Source organism: Rhinatrema bivittatum, chromosome 5 (assembly GCF_901001135.1).
Source record: "Rhinatrema bivittatum chromosome 5, aRhiBiv1.1, whole genome shotgun sequence".
NCBI classification, from domain to species: domain Eukaryota; kingdom Metazoa; phylum Chordata; class Amphibia; order Gymnophiona; family Rhinatrematidae; genus Rhinatrema; species Rhinatrema bivittatum.
Window position 1 is genome coordinate 121098999 of NC_042619.1, and position 27477 is coordinate 121126475.

General features: G+C 40.0%; 1 protein-coding gene across 2 annotated transcripts in view; it reads right to left on the minus strand.

Moving 5' to 3' along the window:
* CDADC1 (cytidine and dCMP deaminase domain containing 1) overlaps positions 1-27477 on the minus strand; it is a 102360-nt gene that overhangs the window by 64087 nt on the left and 10796 nt on the right. For both annotated transcript variants that reach the window (XR_003856935.1, XM_029602860.1), the window contains exon 2: positions 25988-26091. Coding sequence is in view for 1 of the 2 variants with exons in the window: in XM_029602860.1 (XP_029458720.1) it covers positions 25988-26091 (104 nt within the window). In the remaining variant the exon portion in view is untranslated. The remainder of the gene's footprint in view (positions 1-25987; positions 26092-27477) is intronic.

Here is a 27477-nt window from a genome sequence, read left to right on the forward strand (position 1 = left end):
TGCGGGTTCCAACGAGTCAGCAGTGAGCTCTGAAGAGGAAGCATATGCACCTTCACCCACGGTATCACTTCCAGGGTAGCCGCCATCAAACCGAGCACTTGAAGATAGCACCACACCTTCAGGCGTATAGTGTTCACCAAATGACACACCTGGGACATCAACTTCTGGATCTGTACAGCTGGCAGAAAAACTTTGCCCTGCCTTGTGTTGAACCGGACTCCCAGATATTCCGACGACTAAGAAGGTTGGGGACTGCTCTTGGCCAGGTTAACTACCCAATCAAGTTCCTGCAACAAGGAGATCACCTTGTTGGTCACCAGGTGGCTCTCTTCCATTACTTGGCCTGAATCAGCCAGTCGTCTAAGTATGGGTACACCAGGATCCCCTCTCTTCTCAATGCCACCGCTATGACCACTGTAATCTTGGAAAATGTTCTGGGTGTAGTGGCTAGGCCAAAGGGCAGTACCTGAAACTGATAATGGTGACCCAATACTGCAAAGCACAGAAAACGGTGTTCCAATTAGATTGGAATATGTAGGTAGGCCTCCGATAGATCCAGGGAGGACAGAAACTCTCCCAATTGTAAGGCCATTATCATGGAGTGTAAGATCTCCATGCAAAAATGAGTCCCCTGCAGGTGACAGTTGGCACTCGAGATCCAGGTTGGGGTGAAAGAAACATTCCTTCTTGGGCACAACAAAATAAATGGGATAAAGCTCCGTATTTTCCTGAGACGTAGATACGGGGATCACAGCTTTCATTGGGAGGAGCCTTAGAAGCATAGACTCCACTGCCTGCTTCTTCTGCGGTGAGTGGCAAGGAGACACTATGAACTCATCCCGAGAAGTGCTGAGAAATTCCAGCGCATATCCTTCCTGTACAACTTCCAGGATCCATTTGTCCGATGTGATCTTGACCCACCTTTGATAAAAGAGAGATAGGCACCCTCTATCTCCTCGTCCTGAAGTTGGGTCAGTAAAACTTCATTGGGGTTTCAGGACAATCCAGCACTTGAACCCGTCACTCTCTTGGACTGAGGCCTACCAAAGGGCCAAGACTTCTGAAATGTCGAGTTTCAGTAGGGGCAAAAATGCTGGGAGCCCCTGAGACGATCCATCATAGAAGTAGGGCACTGCAACTGCTTCCTCTTATCCTCCGGTAGCTGAGGAACTGGAGTCTTGCCCCACTTACTGGCCAGCTTTTTCAATTTGTTACCAAATAAGAGTGATCCTTTAAAGGGCATTTTCGTAAGATTAGCTTTGGAAGCTGCGTCAGCTGACCAATTCCACAACCCTAGCTGTTGTCTGGCTGTCACCACTGAGGCCACTTCTCTGGCCGAGGTACAAACCAAATCATTGCCCACGTCTGCTAAAAAGGTGGTAGCGGTTTCCATAACCATTCTGGAATTCACCCCAGAATTATCCACCTCCTGAGAGAGAAGCAGACAAGAATGAGCCACAAGAGTGAAACAAGAAGCAATCTGTAAGGTCATTGCTACTATGTCAAAGGCTTGTTTATGAATAGACTCAATCTGTCTATCATGCACATCCTTTAAGGCTACTCCTACCGCCACAGGAATAGTCATTCACATAGAATCAGCACAGACCAGCACATCCACTTTGGGGAAACAGAAATCTCTCTCACAGCTGGGTCTAGAGGGTATAGGCCCTCCAACGCCCGGCTCCCTTTAAAACTTGCCTCCGGCGTGTCCCATTCAAGATCAATCAACTCCTGAATGGGATCCATCACGGGAAAGAAACTAGAGGCTTTCCACAGGGAAATCAAAATGGGATTCTTCTTTGGTTCCGACAGATTCCACTCTCACAGCGCTGACATAAGTTGGAAGACAGGTCAGGCTTTGAAGCTCTAATGTGACAAGCAGCGCAAAGAGAAAGATGCTTAGGCTTCTTGGTTTACTACACTGAGGGTAAGTTTATACTATAATTCTCTTATATCAAATGATTATATCCACAAAAGAGAATACACGAATTCACCAATACAATCTCAAATTTATAATTTATTAATGAAACATATAAAATAGATCCTATCTAGACAATAATTTCTATCTAGCACAATCATTCCTCCATACCACAATCATATCTCAATTACAGTCATACCATACCTATAAAAACATCATATATAAAAATCCCAACACCAATATGTAACACTTCTTATTTTTATAAATCTAATATCAAACGTCTTATTGCAATAATCTCTGTAATACTTCTAATAATTTTATCACAAACTGTAATAATGGTGATGCGATATGATTCCGTGTCAGCAGAACCCGATAAGCACAGGTTCAAACATCACACTCTATACTTTTCTAAATGTTCCAAAAAACGGTGACATCGTCCATTGGACCCGCCCGACAAGGACTCCTTGTTTCGCCCGAATCACCTGGGCTTCATCAGGGATATTTTCGTCACTGTCGTCTTAAGTATACCTATATAGAATACAACCATCAATATAGGTAAAAATCACCACCATTGCCTGTAATCCCTCTTCTCTCCAAGCAAACAATAAAAAAGGATCTACCTTTGTAGAATCTTTTTTAAATTCTTAGCAGCGTTCCAAGTCTGCAACCTCCGTTGCCGGATTTAAAGTGCTTTGTACTTCATTTAATTTTCCAAGTATAGGTAAAACATGTTACAATTCAACATCATTTCGCTAATTCCAGGGAACCACCCTGTAACCAAAACATAGCGAAAATATACAATTTAATACCAGCTCAAAAGTATCAGACACAGGCGTTCTACCAACTCCATACTCACATTTCCTCCGGAACTGATGGCATCACGTATAGCGGCGTCACATGCAACCCTAAGTCTAAACGTAGGTTTTATAATGCCCCTCATTATCCTCTTAACCAATGCCATAATTATTAAACAGTATTAGCAGCAATGAATTGCTTACAAAAAAGCTTGCCACTCAATAGGACCATTAAGTCCATGAGGTTCGCACGTATACCAATCAAAAATAAATCTTTGCTCTACCCTTCTCAAAACAGCACCTAAGTCACCTCCCTGCTGTAACTTTACTTTTTTAATCACAAAAAATCGTAAATCATCGATGTCATGTTTAACATCTAGCCAATGTTTAACTAAAGGAGCATTAATCTTCTCCAATCTAATCCTGCTTTTATGTTCAATGATGCGAAATTTTATGGGACGTATCGTTTGTCCAACATAAATTAAAGAGCAAGGACACAAAATTGCATATATTACTCCTGCCGAGGTACAACTAAATTTATCTGGAAGAATGTATGGCCGTTTTAAATGAGGATGACAAAACTGTTGTATCTGTAAAACGTTAGAACAAACTGAACAATTCCCACAGCTTATTTGACCCATTATATTTGTATCACTGTCAAAGGCATTAATCGATGTCTTAAGGTTGTCCCATAAATTTTTTCTTTTTTTGACAGCAAAAATTGGACTGTCTGAAAAAATTTTTAACGGAGATAACACCTTCCAATGTTTTTTTACCACCTCTCTGATTTCAGAAGATTTGGAGGAAAATGGAATAGAGCAAACAGTCCTAGATAAAGGATCCTTACGTGCTTTAATTAATAAATTGTCTCTATTAGAGTACAGTGCTCTTTTATATGCTTTTTTAATAACAGATTTGGAATATCCTCGAGCCAGGAATTTATCACTCAACACTACAGATTGTTGTTTAAAATCTTCTACAGACGAACAAAGTCGTCTGTATCTTAAAAATTGTCCCGTAGGAATGTTAGTCTTTAATTGTCTAGAATGAAAACTATTAAAATGTAACAGACTGTTTTTATCTGTAGGTTTTCTATATATTGTGGTTGCTAATTTATTTCCCACAATGTATATCTTCATATCTAGAAACGGTAACAATTTTGAATTAATGTCAAAAGTGAATTTCAAATGAGGATTTGCTGCATTAATCTCCCGCCAAAAAATTTGTAATTCATCTGTTGTCCCCCTCCAAATCAAAAAAACATCATCGATGTATCTAGCCCACCACAATACTTTCTCCCACCAACAAGATCTATAAACTATTTGGTTTTCAAATTCAGCGACGTATAAACAAGCCACCGTAGGAGCGATCGGGGACCCCATAGGGATGCCTGATATCTGTAGAAAGAAATGATGTTTGTAAGAAAAATAATTACAAGTTAACACCACTTCTATCATATTGATCAAAAATAGACGTTTTCTATCTGAAAAATCCATAGTAAGCAACACTGCCTTTATCATCTCTAATGCTGCATCTTGTGGCACGTTTGTATAAAGAGCTGTCACGTCTGCTGTTGATAACAAAATATCTTCTGAAAAAGATGGAAGCTGATCTATATGATTAAGAAAATCTATAGAGTCTTTGATGTAAGAAGGAATCGATTGTAATTTCGGTTGTAATATTTTATCTAAGTATTTGGCTAACGGTTCCAAAATTGAACCGATGCCAGACACTATAGGTCTTCCTGGAGGAACCGTAAGAGACTTATGTATTTTAGGAAGAATGAAGAAGTGTGGAATAACAGGATGAGTTACCGATAAAAAATTAAATTCTTTCTTTGAAATAAGTTTCCCATCAAAGGCTTCTTGTAAGAGGTTATTTACCTTTTCATGCGTCTGTAATGTAGGGTCACTCTTCAATTCCCTGTAAAACTGTTCATCTCTCAATTGTCTCATAATCTCAGTGTGGTAGTCAACTTCATCCATGACTACCACCCCACCTCCCTTGTCCGCAGACGTGATGATAATGGACTTATCATCACGTAACTCTTTTAAAGCCTGCCATTCCTCTTTGGTAAGATTATATGAGGGAAACTCAATAGATTGTTCTAACATAGAAAGATCGCTCAAAACCAAAGTTTGAAAGGCTTGTAACAAAGCACTGGGTGGAGTAGGGGGCATCCACCGTGAAGGTTTATATAAATTGTTAACCCCCATATCCAACGGAATGTCTCCAAAAAACTCTCTGATTTGTAATCTTCTAAAAAACTTTTGAAGTTCTACCCTAGTTTGAAACGCATCATAAACAGCATAAGGAACAAATGAAAACCCTTTATTCAGTAAAGATATCATGGGGTCTGTCAAACATTTGGTAGAGAGATTAAATACGATAGAATTATCAATGGTTACCTGCGTAGATTGTAATTGGAGGGCGTTTGATGAAATACTTGGGGTTTTGTCCCCCTGAAATTTTTGCCTCCCCGAGCCCTGGATCCTAAAAAAGACGATGTTAACGGAGCACTTACAGAATTGTGTGTACCTTCAAATTGATTTGACACGGATGCCTGAAAACCTACCCGTCTATTATCTTTTTTCTTTTTATTTACACTCTCACTTTCTTCAGTGGAATCTTCAGATGATGAAGAAAAATCTCCATGTTTCTTAACTCTACGTTTTCTATTGGTGTCCATCCACGGGTACACATATCCTACTGTATAATCCTGATGCCATCAGTTCCGGAGGAAATGTGAGTATGGAGTTGGTAGAACGCCTGTGTCTGATACTTTTGAGCTGGTATTAAATTGTATATTTTCGCTATGTTTTGGTTACAGGGTGGTTCCCTGGAATTAGCGAAATGATGTTGAATTGTAACATGTTTTACCTATACTTGGAAAATTAAATGAAGTACAAAGCACTTTAAATCCGGCAACGGAGGTTGCAGACTTGGAACGCTGCTAAGAATTTAAAAAAGATTCTACAAAGGTAGATCCTTTTTTATTGTTTGCTTGGAGAGAAGAGGGATTACAGGCAATGGTGGTGATTTTTACCTATATTGATGGTTGTATTCTATATAGGTATACTTAAGACGACAGTGACGAAAATATCCCTGATGAAGCCCAGGTGATTCGGGCGAAACAAGGAGTCCTTGTCGGGCGGGTCCAATGGACGATGTCACCGTTTTTTGGAACATTTAGAAAAGTATAGAGTGTGATGTTTGAACCTGTGCTTATCGGGTTCTGCTGACACGGAATCATATCGCATCACCATTATTACAGTTTGTGATAAAATTATTAGAAGTATTACAGAGATTATTGCAATAAGACGTTTGATATTAGATTTATAAAAATAAGAAGTGTTACATATTGGTGTTGGGATTTTTATATATGATGTTTTTATAGGTATGGTATGACTGTAATTGAGATATGATTGTGGTATGGAGGAATGATTGTGCTAGATAGAAATTATTGTCTAGATAGGATCTATTTTATATGTTTCATTAATAAATTATAAATTTGAGATTGTATTGGTGAATTCGTGTATTCTCTTTTGTGGATATAATCATTTGATATAAGAGAATTATAGTATAAACTTACCCTCAGTGTAGTATACCTTACGGTTTTCAGGATTTGAGGGATCATGGATGATATGTATGCATATTCAGAACAGGCAGCATCGGAAATATTGGCGAGCTTTCATTTATTTGACTCTGGAACACATACTCCATTAAAAAGTAGTTGGGATAACTACATTAACAATAAACGTAAAGCGATTAGAATGGAGTTACATGCGGCAACGTTGGCGGAATACTGCCACATTAAACGTATACCTCGTGGTCTAAGGTTAAATAAAGCACCTTCTTTATTTTCTGATAATGAACAATTTATTCATAGATGGAATTCCATTTTGAATAAGTGTTCTCACGATTTGATGGTGTTAATCGTGGAGACCACTACACAGCAAATAGAGGTTGTTAATAAAGAGATAGAGATAGAAGTGTCAAGGTTACAGGAAGAGGTTGTTAATGGTACGATGGAATGCCAGTTTAAGAAAATCCAAGAACAACTGGATGAATATAGGAAAGAGACCAGGGAATTAAAAATTGAAAAATTTACTAGATATGAGAAGGATTATACAGTAGGATATGTGTACCCGTGGATGGACACCAATAGAAAACGTAGAGTTAAGAAACATGGAGATTTTTCTTCATCATCTGAAGATTCCACTGAAGAAAGTGAGAGTGTAAATAAAAAGAAAAAAGATAATAGACGGGTAGGTTTTCAGGCATCCGTGTCAAATCAATTTGAAGGTACACACAATTCTGTAAGTGCTCCGTTAACATCGTCTTTTTTAGGATCCAGGGCTCGGGGAGGCAAAAATTTCAGGGGGACAAAACCCCAAGTATTTCATCAAACGCCCTCCAATTACAATCTACGCAGGTAACCATTGATAATTCTATCGTATTTAATCTCTCTACCAAATGTTTGACAGACCCCATGATATCTTTACTGAATAAAGGGTTTTCATTTGTTCCTTATGCTGTTTATGATGCGTTTCAAACTAGGGTAGAACTTCAAAAGTTTTTTAGAAGATTACAAATCAGAGAGTTTTTTGGAGACATTCCGTTGGATATGGGGGTTAACAATTTATATAAACCTTCACGGTGGATGCCCCCTACTCCACCCAGTGCTTTGTTACAAGCCTTTCAAACTTTGGTTTTGAGCGATCTTTCTATGTTAGAACAATCTATTGAGTTTCCCTCATATAATCTTACCAAAGAGGAATGGCAGGCTTTAAAAGAGTTACGTGATGATAAGTCCATTATCATCACGTCTGCGGACAAGGGAGGTGGGGTGGTAGTCATGGATGAAGTTGACTACCACACTGAGATTATGAGACAATTGAGAGATGAACAGTTTTACAGGGAATTGAAGAGTGACCCTACATTACAGACGCATGAAAAGGTAAATAACCTCTTACAAGAAGCCTTTGATGGGAAACTTATTTCAAAGAAAGAATTTAATTTTTTATCGGTAACTCATCCTGTTATTCCACACTTCTTCATTCTTCCTAAAATACATAAGTCTCTTACGGTTCCTCCAGGAAGACCTATAGTGTCTGGCATCGGTTCAATTTTGGAACCGTTAGCCAAATACTTAGATAAAATATTACAACCGAAATTACAATCGATTCCTTCTTACATCAAAGACTCTATAGATTTTCTTAATCATATAGATCAGCTTCCATCTTTTTCAGAAGATATTTTGTTATCAACAGCAGACGTGACAGCTCTTTATACAAACGTGCCACAAGATGCAGCATTAGAGATGATAAAGGCAGTGTTGCTTACTATGGATTTTTCAGATAGAAAACGTCTATTTTTGATCAATATGATAGAAGTGGTGTTAACTTGTAATTATTTTTCTTACAAACATCATTTCTTTCTACAGATATCAGGCATCCCTATGGGGTCCCCGATCGCTCCTACGGTGGCTTGTTTATACGTCGCTGAATTTGAAAACCAAATAGTTTATAGATCTTGTTGGTGGGAGAAAGTATTGTGGTGGGCTAGATACATCGATGATGTTTTTTTGATTTGGAGGGGGACAACAGATGAATTACAAATTTTTTGGCGGGAGATTAATGCAGCAAATCCTCATTTGAAATTCACTTTTGACATTAATTCAAAATTGTTACCGTTTCTAGATATGAAGATATACATTGTGGGAAATAAATTAGCAACCACAATATATAGAAAACCTACAGATAAAAACAGTCTGTTACATTTTAATAGTTTTCATTCTAGACAATTAAAGACTAACATTCCTACGGGACAATTTTTAAGATACAGACGACTTTGTTCGTCTGTAGAAGATTTTAAACAACAATCTGTAGTGTTGAGTGATAAATTCCTGGCTCGAGGATATTCCAAATCTGTTATTAAAAAAGCATATAAAAGAGCACTGTACTCTAATAGAGACAATTTATTAATTAAAGCACGTAAGGATCCTTTATCTAGGACTGTTTGCTCTATTCCATTTTCCTCCAAATCTTCTGAAATCAGAGAGGTGGTAAAAAAACATTGGAAGGTGTTATCTCCGTTAAAAAATTTTTCAGACAGTCCAATTTTTGCTGTCAAAAAAAGAAAAAATTTATGGGACAACCTTAAGACATCGATTAATGCCTTTGACAGTGATACAAATATAATGGGTCAAATAAGCTGTGGGAATTGTTCAGTTTGTTCTAACGTTTTACAGATACAACAGTTTTGTCATCCTCATTTAAAACGGCCATACATTCTTCCAAATAAATTTAGTTGTACCTCGGCAGGAGTAATATATGCAATTTTGTGTCCTTGCTCTTTAATTTATGTTGGACAAACGATACGTCCCATAAAATTTCGCATCATTGAACATAAAAGCAGGATTAGATTGGAGAAGATTAATGCTCCTTTAGTTAAACATTGGCTAGATGTTAAACATGACATCGATGATTTACGATTTTTGTGATTAAAAAAGTAAAGTTACAGCAGGGAGGTGACTTAGGTGCTGTTTTGAGAAGGGTAGAGCAAAGATTTATTTTTGATTGGTATACGTGCGAACCTCATGGACTTAATGGTCCTATTGAGTGGCAAGCTTTTTTGTAAGCAATTCATTGCTGCTAATACTGTTTAATAATTATGGCATTGGTTAAGAGGATAATGAGGGGCATTATAAAACCTACGTTTAGACTTAGGGTTGCATGTGACGCCGCTATACGTGATGCCATCAGTTCCGGAGGAAATGTGTGTATGGAGTTGGTAGAACGCCTGTGTCTGATACTTTTGAGCTGGTATTAAATTGTATATTTTCGCTATGTTTTGGTTACAGGGTGGTTCCCTGGAATTAGCGAAATGATGTTGAATTGTAACATGTTTTACCTATACTTGGAAAATTAAATGAAGTACAAAGCACTTTAAATCCGGCAACGGAGGTTGCAGACTTGGAACGCTGCTAAGAATTTAAAAAGATTCTACAAAGGTAGATCCTTTTTTATTGTTTGCTTGGAGAGAAGAGGGATTACAGGCAATGGTGGTGATTTTTACCTATATTGATGGTTGTATTCTATATAGGTATACTTAAGACGACAGTGACGAAAATATCCCTGATGAAGCCCAGGTGATTCGGGCGAAACAAGGAGTCCTTGTCGGGCGGGTCCAATGGACGATGTCACCGTTTTTTGGAACATTTAGAAAAGTATAGAGTGTGATGTTTGAACCTGTGCTTATCGGGTTCTGCTGACACGGAATCATATCGCATCACCATTATTACAGTTTGTGATAAAATTATTAGAAGTATTACAGAGATTATTGCAATAAGACGTTTGATATTAGATTTATAAAAATAAGAAGTGTTACATATTGGTGTTGGGATTTTTATATATGATGTTTTTATAGGTATGGTATGACTGTAATTGAGATATGATTGTGGTATGGAGGAATGATTGTGCTAGATAGAAATTATTGTCTAGATAGGATCTATTTTATATGTTTCATTAATAAATTATAAATTTGAGATTGTATTGGTGAATTCGTGTATTCTCTTTTGTGGATATAGGCTTCTTGGTTACCAGTGCCATTAGTGGTGGTAGCTGTGCGCTCAAACGACTCGCGCTTAAAATTTATGCGCAGAAATTTTAAGCACCTAAGTAATAGGCGCAATGAGGTGCACGCACAGCCTGTGCACCCAGTCAGAGCATATCCCACGCTTTTAATAGTTGCGTGGATAGGAACGCGCCTTATGTTATGTGCACAGCGAGTACGCAGAGCTGATGCACTGTGCCCGACGTCCTATAGAGGGCAATACTGCACACAAAAACGTGTGAAAAATGGCACCTCATGGCCTACCACACGGTGCATCGACAAAGCCTAAAGCGAGGCCTAGCCCACTGGGACCACACAACCCGCCAGGCTGCCCAATTCCCCTTACCCCAACGGGAGCGGAAACAATGTCAGGACGGTGCACAGAGTATGAAGATGGGAGGAATTCCTGTAGAAAACCCCTCTAATTGTCTCTGAATCAGAAAGTAAAATCTTCTTCCGAACTTCTTCCATTTTTTTTTTTAAACTTACCTGGGCTTGGCGCTTACCACTTGAGTACAGAAACGGTCTTCGGCTGCTGGGGAAAAAGGCTTTGGCCGTCACCGCTGCGCTCGGCTTCCTGCACCCACTGCCTTTCAGCTGCATAAGCTGCAAATTCCATGCTGGGAACCAGCTACCGGACCAAGGCACATCTCTGAGGGACCATGGAAATCACCTCAGGAATTCTCAACTGGGGGAGGGACCTTTAGGTATCACTGCAGGAGAGTAGGGCTCGATTTTCTTCAATTTAGAATGTAGAATTTTTTCCTTCCAAAGTATAGCAATCCCCACAGGGATAAGTATGTCCACCATCTGCTGGAGACGGAGAATACTAGCAGGCTGAGGTCACTGCAGGAGTATATGTACTGTGATGTCAGCTTGCTCCGTCGCCTTCTGCTGGCAGGGGGCATAACCCATTGGTCCTGAATCCATCTGTCTACATGCTAGGAAAAAGACTGATTTTTTGCTGACATTGTTCTTTTTTCTCCTATATTTCCTGTTGTGAATGTTTTGAAATCTCTATCTATTTAATATAGCTAGTGTTTTAGACTCCTGACTAGTGTATTGATATAACTGTGTTTGTAATTTATAGGAGAAAGGGTTGCTATCTGTCCACAAGGTACAGGAAGATTTCCAGAATCTAGGAGAAAAGATTAAACATATGCCTAAGATTATTGCCTTTTTAAAAGTACAAGGCAAATACAACAAGAGGACAACCGAATGCCATGGAAAAAAGACTTTTATTAATATAATTAGATAAAACGCCTGACTCTGGCTGAGTTTTGCCAAATTGGCTGCATCAGGGGCTGAAAAAGTAGTAAAAATTGATATATTATTCATTATATTATGAATGTTTACACTAAAATAATTAAATATTAAAACAGAAATATCAAAGTCTTAGACATCGAAACACTCAGAGATGAAAAACTTTAAAATCATTAACTTATGAGGAATCAAATACAGAATTCATTACCTCAATTTTCTTGGTACTGAGACAGTACACTTGCAAACTCTCGTCTGAGAGCGATTGTTATTTTGTACAAAAAGTCTATGCAGCGGCAAGATTTACACACATCAAGGTAAATTTTCAATCTATGTAACCCCGGCAGCTATAGTAAATTAAAATAAATAGTTGAGAAGGAAATGGCGTTTCTTACATGAGTCAAGATAAAATTTCCTTTAAATGTACATAGCAAAGCCATTCAAAGATATCTAGTGACCCTTGAATGGGTTCGAGTGAAGATATATAAGGATTTTTAAAATAAAATTTGGATCAGTTATTTATTAGTTAGTTCCACAGGAAACCTAATGGGTCCTTTGTGTTTTGTAAAAAGAGACCCATTCAAAGAGTTGAATACTAAGACGGTAAGGCTGCAGACTGCCGTCTGTCAGCGAGTAAAATGGTGTATGAGAACAGATTTTTTATGAATGGCTTTCTCTTTTGAAAAAATTAGAGATATTTTATTAATGGCTTTTTCTTTATAAAAAAAAGCCAATCTTAGATGGAATAATAAGGATTTCATCTTGCCTGAATCAACCTCTAATAATTTTGATTTTCTAATAAGGCCATTATTAAGCTTTAACTCTTATTTAATACATTTCTATCAAGATCAAATTGGAGCTATGGAGTTCTCCTTATCTTCAGTAGTGATTGTCATTCACAAACATATGCTGCTATCTATATAATTATTTTTCAAGCTAATCATTTTCAAATTGATCATCATTTATATTTCATGATTTTAATTGGAATGACTTCCCATAAATTAACTACAGCTTTTATTTTAACTTTATATATATATATCCAGTTCCTTTTACCAATCGTTATTTATATTATTTATAACTCTACCTAATCCCGATGAACTACAAAGGAGTAAGAGACAGAGACATGATTGACAGGTTACAAAGGATATGACATCACTACGAATTTCGTGCCAACTTTTTTGCACGGTTTTTGAGTAAAAACAATGTATAAAAACAGATCCAAAGAGCCTGCACAATTGTATATGAATTTCGAGTGGCATGTTTTGTTTATTTGGAGAACTCCTATGCATCAAGGTAACATTTTAGGTTGATAAAAGTAATCTTACTTGCCATAGGTAATTGAATTGAAGAGGTTGTTACAGTAGCTAGTCTTAGACATCGAAACACACATATAGAGATCAAAAACTTAAAAATCATTAACTTATATGAGGAATCAAATACAGAATTCATTACCTCAATTTTCTTGGTACTGAAATGGTACACTTGCAAACATTCAACTGACAGCGATTGGTATTTTGTACAAAAAGTCTATGCAGTGGCAAGATTTACACACATCAAGGTAAATTTTCAATATATCTAACGCCAGCGGCTATAGTAAATTAAAATAAATAGTTGAGAAGGAAATGGCATTTTTTACATGAGTCAAAATAAAATTTCCTTTAAATGTACATAGCAATGTCATTCAAAGATATCTAGTGACCCTTGTATGGGTTTGAGTGAAGATATATCATCATTAAATGTAGTTATTCGGTACATGAAGAAATCACAAATTCTTTGTATCTTATGTATATAATTTTAGATTATTGGATAGAACTGTTTATATAACAAGCTTTCCCGGACTCCTGCTAATGTCCTTCAACTTCAAGTTCTATAACACAACCAGCTCATTTAACTGTTCGTTGTAAATATTTAAAATGCTATTAACCTTTTCTTTTTCCTTCCTCTCCCAGTTTAAGCATCCCTGTTTTTTGTAACTGCTTTCTTCCGCACTACAGTTCCAGTTTGTTTTTTCTTTCTATGTACCACTGTTTTAATGTAAACCAGCATGATGTGATTTTATCATGAATGCTGGTATATAAAAACCTTAAATAAATAAAATATATTCATAATTTTTAGATAAATTATGGATTTATCAAAATGCACTAAATATCGCATGCGATAGGAAAAGGGGTGTGTTTTATGGTAATAGGCAGTTTATGCTAATACCTATATACAACCACAACCGCGATAAAGCCCTATCGCACGGATTTAAGCAAATGAAAAAGGTGTAGTTAAAATTTGCGTTAAAGCTGTGTGATACGGCTTCGCAAAACTGTGAGCCCAACCCACTTGGTCAACATTCCCGCCCCAATATCCTCCCCTTTTTCTCATTTACATCGCACCAAACGTTATGGTGCTTTCGCATGCGAAAAAGGCGTTTTTTGAATGCAAAAACGCCTTAACGCATGCAAAAACGCCATATAGCACATTGATAAATGACCCCCTAAGTTAATTAAATTGGTGAGTATTAGCTCTATATTTAAGATTATAATATAATTTTGTCTTGCTATAAAAATGATTTTGCTGAATATTTATAACTAATGGATTCTGTTTGTATATTTAGGTCTTTTCAACCATTTCTGACTTTATTGCTACATATAAGAACATTTGTGTTGCTCTAAATAGAAAACAAGGAAAATTGAGGTAATGAATTCTGTATTTGATTCCTCATATAAGTTAATGATTTTTAAGTTTTTGATCTCTATTATGTGTTTTGATGTCTAAGACTTTGATATTTGTTTTAATATTTAATTATTTTAGTGTAAACATTCATAATATAATGAATAATATATCAATTTTTACTACTTTTTCAGCCCCTGATGCAGCCAATTTGGCGAAACTCGGCCAGAGTCAGGCGTTTTATCTAATTATATTAATAAAAGTCTTTTTTTCCACGGCATACGGTCCTCCTCTTGTTGTATTTATCTTGGCTACGTTGGACCACCTTCCGATTTGTTTCATTGCACCTTTTAAAAAATACTACCAGTTCATGGGAAGGGAAAGGAAAGGTTATACCATATAGATAATTCCAATGTCTGGCTCAAAATCTGGTGTAAGGAAAATGGTTTTGGAAACATTGGAGACTGGGGCTGTGTATGGAGCAATAAAAGATTATATGGTAAGGATGGCCTACATTTTGCCCTTAGACAGAGGGTGAAACTCGGCCTGAGTCGGGCGGTTTTAAGATTCCAAGTTTCCAATAAAGGATCAAAATTTGACATCTTGGCTTCTAATTCTCATTCTGTTGCCTCCACGGCGTTGTTAGACAGCCTTCCTTGTTGCTTTCTCAACCCTACATTTGTCTGTGGCAGAAAAGACGATGCTAAGTGAAAAATTCCGATCATACATTATCAGGCATTTAAACTTGGAAGTGGGGGTGGCAGGAGGTGGCCAGTGAAATTGGAATGTCACCCCCAAGCAATACAGGAAGTGGGAAGACAAAGTAACAAAATCAATCAGTTCAAAATAACTGAAAAGGTGATTAGGAAGAGCAGCTGGAAAGCTATGACCACAAATACTCGTAGTTTGAGCAATTAAATCCCAGACTTGCAGGCCCTAATGTAGAGACGGAATTGGACATTGTTGCTGTTACAGAGACATGGTTTGCTGAGTCTCATGACTGGGATGCGGCCATGCCAGGCTATAACATCTTAAGGAAAGTCAGAGAGGTCAGAAAAGGGGGAGAAGTAGCTCTGTATGTTAAAAACAATATCCAAGCAACTGAATTGCAAGGGATGTGGGGTACAGAAGAAGCTTTATGGACCATCCTAAAAAGAGAAAATGGTGCTTCCATTTTACTGGTGTGATCTATAGGCCTCCAACCCAAACAACAGATGAAATGGACAGAAACCTGATAGAGGACATCAAAAATTGGGAAAGAAGGAAGAAGTGTTGCTCATTGGAGATTTTAATCTGCCGGATGTGGACTGGAATATCCTTTCTGCAGAATCTACAAAAAGTAGAGAAATAATGGATGCCTTTCAAGGTGCTTTGCTCAAACAAATGGTAACGGAACCCATGAGGGAGGGTGTGATCCTCGCTCTAGTGCTCACTAATGGGGATAATGTCTCTGATGTTCGGGAAGTGGCTCACCTGAGCAGTAGTGATCATCAGACAGTATGGTTCAATATTGTGAATAGGATACAGAGAATTCACATAAAGACCCGAGTTTTGAATTTCACAAATACGAACTTTGTCAAAATGGGGATGTACCTGGAGGAAGAACTGTAAGACTGGGAGAAAATGGGTGAGGTAGAACAACAGTGGGCCAAATTAAAAGGAGCTATTAGAAAGGCAACAAATCTCTGTTAGAAAGTAAAGAACAGTAAGAGGAAAAAGAAATTGATCTGGTTCTTTAAGGAGCTGGCTGAAAAAATTAAGGCAAAAAGAACAGCATTCGAGAAACACAAAGGATCTCAAAAAAAGGAACACAAGTCAAGAGACCCCAGCTTTGATACCTGTTAAATATAGAGCGCTGACAGGTCAGTTGCTCTTAGCAGCTAGGTTTACCGTGACAACCGTTTGGAAATCCTGTCCTACAATTGAATACTGGCAGTCACAGACAGGTTAGGAATATCACTGATTTGAATTACTGTATTTCAATCTTAAAAACAAACATGCGGGGCGCTATACCGACGCCGATAGGACTGGACACCTGAGAGACGAGCTCTGTCCCCCGGCAGAGAAAAAGCCAACTTTTTCAGCAAAATCTGTTCTATATTTTGCTGCATTTTGACAATTTTTACTTACTGCAATTGTTCACCAACTGATATGGCCGTGAAAAGAAAAACAGCGGACTTAAAGCAATTCTCCTACGGGAAGTCTGCCATGGAGGCAGGGCCCAATGATGGCGAGCAGGCCGGGCTGCCGGTTGAGAAGCCGGGAGGCAAAGACGAGGACTTAAGACCAGCCAGCGCAATTTCGGCGAACAATGCTGCTGAAACCCTATCGAGAGAGGAAATCAGAGGATGGTTTATGGACTTAAGATCCGACATGCACCAACATAAAACTGATTTACTAGCCTCCATAGCAGAGATACGAGAGGACCTCGCAACTCTCAGGGCACGGGTAGACGAAGTGGATGTCAGAGTGGAAGGCCACGGTGATGCTATTAACAACTTAACTGCACAGCAAACTCATATTACCAGCGAACATTTGACTCTGTCAGAAAAAAATAGAAGATCTAGAAAACTGGAATAGGTGGTGCAACCTTAGAATTCACGGAGTTCCCAACACAACAGAATATGCAGACGCCAATATTACGGCACAGCAAATATGCGCATTTATTCTCAGATCCTACTGATTCGGAGCCACTACAACCGACAATTCAGTTAGAATGAGCTCACCAGGCCTTGGGGCACCCAGGGATCAGCACCCCTACGACATTATTATTTGCTTCCACAGTTACTCGCAAAAGACTCAAATATATGAGGGCAGCATGCAAACAAAGAGAATGGATGTGGAACTCCCATGTTTTGACTATCTTTCATGACTTGGCACCAGTGACATTCAAAAGGAGATATGAGCTTTGAGAGGTCACTGCTACCCTACGCAATAGTGGGATCCGGTACTGCTGGACATATCCTTTTGGGTTACAATTTCAAGTCAAGAGCGTGACTCATCGGATCAGGTCTCTGGTGGAAGCCGCTGAAGTATTTCATCAGGCCCAGCTGCAAGTCAACTTTCAGGTTCCCAAGATGGCCGCTGAATCTCACAAGATGGATACCCTCCCTAGATGGCACAGAGCAGGCAAAAGCGGGAAGAGGCTCCGACATTCTGAAGACTCCCAGTCTGCCATGTCCGACCAGGGCTGAATGGTTTGGTCACTTTATGGATGGTAAACAGTGGAGTGCCTTAGGGATCTGTACTTGATAAATGATCTGGAAAGGAATACGACGAGTGAGGTTATCAAATTTAGGGATGATACAAAATTATTCAGACTATTTAAATCACAAGCAGACTGTGATACATCACAGGAGGACTTTGCAAGACTGGAAGATTGGGCATCCAAATGGCAGATGAAATTTAATGTGGACAAGTGCAAGGTGTTGCGTATAGGGAAAAATAACCCTTGCTGGAGTTACACGACGTTAGGTTCCATATTAGGAGCTACCACCCAGGAAAAAGATCTAGGCATCATAGTGGATAATACTTTAAAATCGTTGGCTCAGTGTGCTACAGTAGTCAAAAAAGCAAACAGAATGTTAGGAATTATTAGGAAGGGACAGGTTAATAAAACGGAAAATGTCATAATGCCTCTATATCGCTCCATGGTGAGACCGCACCTTGAATACTGTGTACAATTCTGGTCGCCGCATCTCAAAAAAGATATAGTTGCGATGGAGAAGGTACAGAGAAGGGCAACCAAAATGATAAAGGGGATGGAACAGCTCCCCTATGAAGAAAGGCTGAAGAGGTTAGGGCTGTTCAGCTTGGAGAAGAGACGGCTGAGGGGGGATATGATAAAGGTCTTTAAGATCATGAGAGGTCTTGAACGGGTAGATGTGACTCTGTTATTTACACTTTCGAATAATAGAAGGACTAGGGGGCATTCCATGAAGTTAGCAAGTAGCAAATTTAGGACTAATCGGAGAAAATTCTTTTTCACTCAACGCACAATAATTCTCTGGAATTTGTTGCCAGAGGATGTGGTTAGTGCAGTTAGTGTAGCTGGGTTCAAAAAAGGTTTGGATAAATTCTTGGAGGAGAAGTTCATTAACGGCTATTAATCAAGTTTACTTATGGGCCGATACAGCAAGGACGCGTAAAACAGTGCAGCAGTGCTGGGCGCCCGCTCGTTTGCTACGCGCATATTTTGGTTCACATACTGCTCGATTCAGTATTCAAATTAGACGCAAATCCAAGCGGCGTCCAAAGCGCGTCAATGAAGTGGTAGGCGCTCGCAATCCATTTTACTGTATAGAGCGGTATGCAGCGCCTATACAGTATCCAGGGTGCGCTGGTACTTGTCCTTTGAAATGTCATTACAAATGTCATTTGAAATGTCATTTGACATGTCATTCCATCAGGTAAGTGGATGGTTCTTTTCTATAGACCCCGCTTCCTTGAGCGTCCGGCCGGACGTCCAAGCTGCGACCTTGGATGTCCGGCCGGGTGCTCAAGGCAGCGGTGCCTCCGATCATGGACGCCCGGATACAGGCGGGAAGTCCATGAACGGACGCCGCGACCTTGGACATCCGAGGTTGCGGCTTCCATTCATGGATCTTCCTGCCTGTAGGCACCGCTGCCTTGAGCGTCCGGCCGGACGTCCAAGCCATGACCTTGGACATCCGGCCTGGCGCTCAAGGCAGCGGTGCCTCCGATCATGGACGCCCGGATACAGGCGGGAAGGTCCATGATCGGACGCCGCGACCTTGGACATCCGAGGTTGCGGCTTCCGTTCATGGATCTTCCTGCCTGTAGGCCGCTGCCTTGAGCGTCCGGCCGGACGTCCAAGCTGAGGGCTAGCGAGCAAATCCGCTAGTCTCTCTATATTATAAAAGTATTAGGGCTGCTGGGCGATCATGTCAGCATGCTCATGCACCACTACACATACAGGCGGGCCTCGCATTTTGAGCATTTTTCAACCGCTATCCGGTACGAAGCTGACTGAACACACTAATGCCAGGGATAGGGTAGGCGGTAAATATTCAGGTTAAAGACGTGGTAAATGAGCTGGTTAACAGGGCAATAATTTGGGCGCACGTTACTGTATCGCAGGGAATAGCTAATCCGATCATTAACATGTCATATACATGCAGCGGGCAGAAATGGATACGCGTCCTTTTCGGCAAGCGATAAGGACGAGTAAAAGCCGATACTGAATCGTGGGTACGCCTTACGCGTCCAAAATGTGTGTCCAAAGCGGGTTAAAAACCGGGTAACCACGGCTGCGCTTTACTGTATCGGCCCGTTAGGGAATAGCAACTGCTATTAATTGCATCATTAGCATGGGATCTCCTTAGTGTTTGGGTAATTGCCAAGTTCTTGTGGCCTGGTTTGGCCTCTGTTGGAAACAGGTTGCTGGGCTTGATGGATCCTTGGTCTGACCCAGCATGGCAATTTCTTATTTTCTTATGGCCAGTTTCCAGTGACCAACTGACATTTGGTTTGTGAGTCATGTTGAGATCAGTTGTTGGGACAGAGTTATATATATATATAGTATAAAACCGCATTATTCATTCAGAATCTACATGAGTGTTGGTAATACTTTAAGTGCATTATGTGACTTTAAAATCTGGGGGACAGACTCACTTTTAAGAGTTCTTCCACAATCGGGCGATGAGAAGGCCCCCCAGGAGACGGGAATTCTACGGATTGGGAACGGCGGAATATAATGGGATATGTGGGACTGGGAACAGGGAACAGGGTGTTTTTTGATGTGGCTATGGGTTATGACATGCGAGATTATGCTTGGCAGCACATGATTTTTCTTTTAAGTGGAAGTTTAACTGGCATCATGGTTATACTATTAGCCTCCCGCTATATCATTGACAGACCCCTTTCAAGTAAACAATGGCTTCACGTTTAATATCTTTAAATGTTAAGGGGCTAAATACCCCTAGAAAGCGATTTCTATTAAATAAGGAGTTACAGACACAACACGCCATTATAGCTCTCATCCAAGAGACACATGTACAGAAGCGACACGAGCATTTATTATCTTTTTCCTCTTTTCCCTGCACATATTGGGCCACCAGTACTAAAACTTCCAGCTATGCTGGCATAGGGATATTAATTTCTAATCTATTAGTCTATGAACTGCTTTCAATTCACAGACCCACTAGGCAGATAGATATCTGCTACTTAAAATCTGAGTGGGCGCACACATTTTTAGTATCGTAAATGTTTATTTTCCTAATGCAGCCCAGGTCTCATTTTTAGAGTCAGTGGATAATCTATTAACAAAGCATGCAGACTGGACTATAATTCTGGAAGGGGATTTCAATGCTACTAGGAACCTATTCTGGATAATTCTTCAAATTTGTCTTTGGTTCTCCATGGTATGCCCAAAGCTTGGCTACTATTTTTACAGCGTTGGAGTTTGGTGGACATATGGAGGCAACGATTTCCTAGCTCAAGCTCTTATACTTTTTTTTCCCAGTCACACAGCACATACTCCCGTATTGATTATTTTTTCATTGACAAAAATTTACAAAACAGTGTGCGTAAGGTGGGCATAGACAACATTACGTGGTCAGACCACGCCCCCATCTGGGTGGAAGTGCAATTTAGAGATACGGATCCAGGCTTACGTACTTGGAGGCTGAATGACAGCTTACTAAAGGATACTGTCTTCTCTCAACTGTTGGGTAAAAATCTGCAAGAGTACTTTCATCTTAACCAAACAGATGGAATGTCCCCATCAGTGGTCTGGGAATGCTCTAAAACAGTGGCTAGGGGAATTCTTATTTCTAGAGCATCCTTTTGTAACAAAGAGCAGGAGCGACAAAGGAACCTGCTGCTAGCAGACATAGCTCATTTATCCCAGCTACATGTCTCCACCAATTCTTCCCGAATCTATCAGCGCCTTTTGAGGGTTAAAGACTAGTTAAGGTCCCTTGATGATGACCTCCATCAGCCATAAGTTAGATTTACTCAAACAAAGCTTTTTTGAAGGGGGGAATAAAGCTGGGCATTATCTCGCACAATGGTTAAAAGCATTACAAACACAAACTGTAGTGGCTAAGATTAATAATCTACGGGGTATGCCGGAGACTACGTCTGGGGGTATCCGAAGGAGCTTTACTGAATTTTACTCCGTTCTGTACAAACAGGATGGGTCAATTCAGGACTCCAAGGTAAACGAATATTTGGATAACATAGTCTTACCCGAGATTACCCAAGAACAACAGCAATTCCTAGATGGCCCAATTATGGTCTCAGAAGTTTTGGCTGCAATTAAACAGCTAAAACCGGGAAAGTCCCTGGGGATGGATGGTTTCACAAGTGCATATTACAGGAAATACTTTCAAATCATAGCAGCTCCTCTAACTGAAATGTTTAATTCCCTCCGGGAGAACGAATCCCTTGTCCAGAACTCTAACACCGCTGGTATTTCTGTACTAGTGAAACCCGGTAGGGACCCTATGCAATACGGATCCTACAGGCCAATCTAGTTGATAAACCTGGACCTGAAAATTTTAGCTAGGGTGTTAGCCGAGAGACTGAATGGGATCTTGCCAAACTTGGTCCACCCTGACCAGGTAGGTTTCATCCCAGGGAGAATGGCTGTGGACAACGTTCTCAAAATATTTGATATTGTTGTGCTAGTTCAGCACAATCACACGCCTACGGTCCTCTTATCTATCGATGCTGAAAAAGCGTTCGATTTGGTCCATTGGCCCTTTCTGTTCAAGACTTTGGCAAAAATGGATTTTGGATCATTCTTTATCAAGTGGCTAATGAAACTCTATGAACATCCTTCTGCTCGGGTAAAAATACATGACAATTATGGGGAACTTTTTATAATAGGAAGGGGCACATGGCAAGGGTGCCCTCTGGCACCCTTGCTTTTTACACTATTTCTAGAACCCTTTACGACCCGCTTACGAACATCATCCACAATTACAGGAGTCCACATGGGAGGTTATCATTTTAAAGTCTCCCTTTTCGCAGATGATGATATGCTTACGCTAACAGACCCATTTAATTTACTGAGGGGAGTAATTGGGGAACTGGATGCCTTTAGCAGGGTGGCAGGCCTCAAAGTGAATTTTGACAAATCCGAAATTTTCAATATAATCCTCGCCCAGCGGGATGCATCATCTCTCAAAAGTCTTTTTCCCTTCAAATGGGCTAAAACAGCACTTAAATATCTAGGGGTAAGCATTGGATCAAATGTCGCCCATCTTTTCACACTGAATTACACACCTTTATTGAAGGCGATAGATAGGGATTTAAACAGATGGTCTCGACACGCACACTCATGGCTTGGGTGCATAGCCATAATTAAAATGTATATCCTTCCTTGTTTTCTTTACTTTTACACTACTATCCCTATTTATTTATCACCAGCTTTTTTGCGTGCCTGGCTAAAAAAGATTTTTTATTTCATTTGGAGAAAACGACCACCCAGAGTGTCTAGATTAATATTATATCAACCAAAGATTCGAGGAGGTCTTGGAGCCCCGAATCTATCTTGGTATTTCTGTGCAGCCCGACTTCGCGCTTTGATGATAATGCATAAAACAAAGAATATCCCACAATGGGTATTATTGGAGCAGGCCATATTTGGTGCCATGCCGCTATCAGCCACTCCTTGGCAGCAGAAATCTACCTGGGGAGCAAATCACAGCATACCATTTTCTATGCAAACAACACTTAGGATTTGGCAACATTGGAAACCAGTGCTGGTAGGTAAGGAAAAGTAAACCTTGCTAACTCACCTTTTTCAAAATGCTATTTTCCCTCAAACTTCTCTGTTTAAAGCATTCATGCTATGGGCAAAAGCAGGCATCACTTGTATTGATCACATACACATAAAGGGAACACTTATGTCCTTGGAGGAACTGCAAACATGTTATAATCTAGACAAGGTGGATTTCTTGGCTTATGCCAAATTGCAACACTTTGTAATGATGACATTAAGGAAAGGCAGCTTACGATTGTTTGGATCCCTAATTGAAAACTATTGTGTGAATGCAAATACCATAAGGGGGTTAACCTCCAAAATCTATGCCTTACTAAATGGAAGATTAAATGGTAAGACTAGACAACAGTTGGCTTGGAAAGAGAACTTTGAATGACGAGGAGTGGGATCAAGTATTTTCCTCTGCAGGCAAGGGTTCAATCTCCACCAACTTACAGAAAACCTGTTATAAACGTTTGTACCGGTGGCAATTGATACCTACTTTTCTGCATCACTTAATTCCCTCTCTATCAGATGCATGCTGGAGGGAGTGCGGGGTGTCGGTTCTTATTTTCACATATGGTGGCATTGTGAGAAGTTACAAAATGTCTGGCCGACAATAACAAACTGGTTATCATTAGGCCTCCGGCAGCTCCTGGAAGTGAAGCCTTGGCATGCCCCTTTAAATCTCCCTATGGATAACCTGAATAAACCAGTAGAGCACTTTCTATAACAGGTATTTATAGTGGCTCGCATTGAGCTGGCAGCCCAGTGGAAACAGTGTCACACCCCTCACATCTCTAGAGTACTTAATAAAGTACATGGCTACTACCAATTGGACCGACTAACGACGGTATGTTATGACTGCACAAAATCTTTCAATCTGATGTGGGATCATTATACCAAATGGCTAAAAGAACAAGAGTAAGAGGTAATTCATGTCCGGCCGCACCATGGGAGTTGTAGTATTACTCCTGGCACTTTTAGCGTTAAGTCAGTATATACCAGATTGCCACATAAGAAATTGCCATGCTGGGTCAGACCAAGAGTCCATCAAGCCCACATCCTATTTCCAACAGAGGCCAAACCAGGCCACAAGAACCTGGCAATTATCCAAACACTAAGAAGATCCCATGCTACTGATGCAATTAATAGCAGTGGCTATTCCCTAAGTAAACTTGATTAATAGCCGTTAATGGACTTCTCCTCCAAGAACTTATCCAAACCTTTTTTGAACCGAGCTGCACTAACCACATCCTCTGGCAACAAATTCCAGAGCTTTATTGTGCATTGAATGAAAAAGAATGTTCTCCGATTAGTTTTAAATGTGCTACTTGCTAACTTCATGGAATGCCCCCTAGTCCTTCTATTATTCGAAAGTGTAAATAACTGAGTCACATCTACTCGTTCAAGACCTCTCATGATCTTAAAGACCTCTATCATATCCCCCCTCAGCCATCTCTTCTCCAAGCTGAACAGCCCTAACCTCTTCAGCCTTTCCTCATTGGGGAGCTGTTCCATCCCCTTTATCATTTTGGTTGCCACGGCTCATAAGCTCAGTTTTGGGTATCATAACCAGGGGCTGCCTTTATGTTATGTTGTCACGTAGCCTTAATTGCTGTCAATCTATGTTATTATAGCTATTTTTGCTTACCGATTTAGTTTTACGCAGGCCATGTCACGTCTAACCAATGCAAATTTAATTTTTCAGGAACACCTTGTTGCAACAGTGGGGGGTGTGTGGGGAGGAAACAATGAAGGTTCTTTAAAATACAAAAGGATGTTTTGTATGGCTTATAGGCAACGATTTTATGTAATTTCTTTATGCAATTGTTGTATTTGTTGTCTTTTGACTTGCCTAATAAAATTTTAATAACAAAAAAAAACCCCCCCACGCTAAATACCATTGTATTTGGGGCCCATATCTCGAATACTTGAAAGATGTTTAATTGTTAATTTTTTAGGGGGGTCTTATGCGTCTGTATATTGAACAGAATCTTCAGCCACCATGTTTATGCTGTCTTTCCACCTTGCAACCTAATGTACCCATTCTCCATGCTTTCTTTTGTGGATTGTACAAATTGTAGACGCTGTTAAGGTGTTTTTCCTCTTTATTTCTTTGTTGTATGCCTTGGAAAAATTAATAAATAGTTATTAAAAAAAAAAAAAAAAAGAACCTGACAACAAAAGAAGTATCATGCAGGGTTAGTTAAATGATCCACGGAGCCCAACATCTTGACTGAGAGTGGCCAATCCAGATCCCTTCCCTGATGCTCATTCCCCATCCTCACACCTGCCTGTGTAGGAAGTGTTAACGGATGTGTCTTGCAGAAACTTTTTTAAATCCAACTATGCTATTAACTTTGACAACATCCTACGGCAACAAATTCCAGAGCTTAATCGTGTGTTGTCTGAAAAAATATTTCCTTAAATTTGCTTTAAATTTGATACCAGTTAGTTTTTCGGAGAGTCCCCAAGTTCAAGAACTATTTGAAAAGGTAAATAACCATTCCCTATTTACCTATTCCACACCTCTCACTATTTTATATCACATCCCCCTCTTAGTCATCTCTTCTTCAAGCTTAAGAGCTCTAACCTAACCTCCCTTCATAAGGACTTGTTCTATCCTATTTATGATTTGTTTGCTCTTCTCTTTTCCTTTTCTAGATCAGATATTTTTTTTTTAGATGGGTGACCAAATCTGCACACAATTACACACAGCAATGTCCCTGAATATTGTTTTCAGTCATGATCAGGAAAACCCTGTCTAATCAATAATACTTGGATAATGGTCAGAATTTCAACTTGCAGTCTAATTCACTCTGATCGGTCCCAAGAATCATGGAATGAAAGGTCTCTTGTGATGGCCAGCATCTATGATGTGTCATAGACAATGCACTGTACCAGATTTGATATATGAGGAAAATATACAGCAAAACAGATTCAACAGTAAATTCAAATCAGAAGTGCAAATATTCATATCAGCATTTTTTTTTTATTTTATTTTACCTGGGATTTCTTTTTTAACTGTTGGTGTTCATTTGGTGGGAAAAGTTCCATCCAGAGACTCAACAGGGTGAAAAGATTGACTTTAGAAAGTCTTGGGGTCTGGCCTGTATCAGCAAAATACAAAAAAACATTCACAGCTATGAACTGGAAGAGGTGGAAGTAAATTGGAAGAAACAATATCCTAATGTTTATTCTTTTAAGATCTCAAGGTAACACTGTAAAAGCACCAGAAAAAGTCAGCATAAGGCCTTGCCAGAATCTGTGAATACCTATTTAAATCTAGTCCAATAAACAGGGCTGGATTAAGGGGAGAATAAATATCTTAGGGCCCTATGTGGTTTCAATAAAACAGTAAACAATTTAGAAAATATCTGAGCTAAAATTTAAAATTCTATATTTAATACAAAACATTTTCTTCAGGAATTGGTATCAGATATATAAATGCTTATGACTTTTAATCTACAGGCTCCTGCCCGCTTCCAAGCCCAGTGCCACCAAGTAAGCAAACCGTGCAATTGCACAGGGTGGCACACTCGGTGACATAGCATCGGGAGCAGGGAGAGGCCCAAGTTGGTGCCGGTGGACCCGATCTCACCAACGGTGTAAGAAGTGAGGCCAGTGGTGCCACCAATGGGATCGGGTCCACCCTCAACAGAAAAGCAGGGGGCCACAGTAGAAAAGGAAGCTTTCCGGCAACTCCTCCTTATGTGCTTGCCCCGCAGTATTCAACACTCACAGTGCCAGCGCTTTCTGTATTCTTATCTTGCAACGCATGAGATGAGAATACAGGAAGTGCTAGCGTCGCGAATACTGAATTACCTCGGGACCAGAACATCAAGAGGTGCTATAGAATGGCTGCTCTCCCCAATGAACAAGGTAGAGGCTAATAGCAGCAACGGAGGAAGAATGACCTGTGGACCCTGACTGCCTGGTCTATATGTGTGTGTGAGTGAATGGGAGGCTGCCTGTGATGTGTGTGTGTGTGTGTGTGTGTGTGTGTGTGTGAATGGGAGGCTACCTGGGATGGGTATGTGTGTATGCGTGTATGTGCATGGGAGCCTTCCTGGGAGAAGTGTGTGTGTGAGAATGGAAGCCTGCCTGGGAGGAGTGTGTGTGTGTGAGAGTAAGAATGGGAGCTGCCTAAGTTGTATGAGAGAGAGAAAGAGAGAGAGAATAATTGCTGCAGGTAGATTCCAACCTGCCAGCAGCTGAATTGAAGATAAGGGCCTGAAGCTGCTAGTGGATCCCAACCAAAGAAGAGCTAGAGACACCTGCGAGTTTGTTTGAGAGGGAGCATATGTGTATATAAGAAAGAGAAGAGAAAGTCTGTGCATCTCACTCCCACTAATCCACAACAATTTCAGGGTGACTGGAAATCAAAGTTCCTGTTGTGGGAATGCTGGAGGCGAACCCATCTCTGGGATTTCGTGTACCCTTGGCCACGACACAACAGCAGAGGGGATCCGGGAAGCACCGAGGCAGGCAAGGAG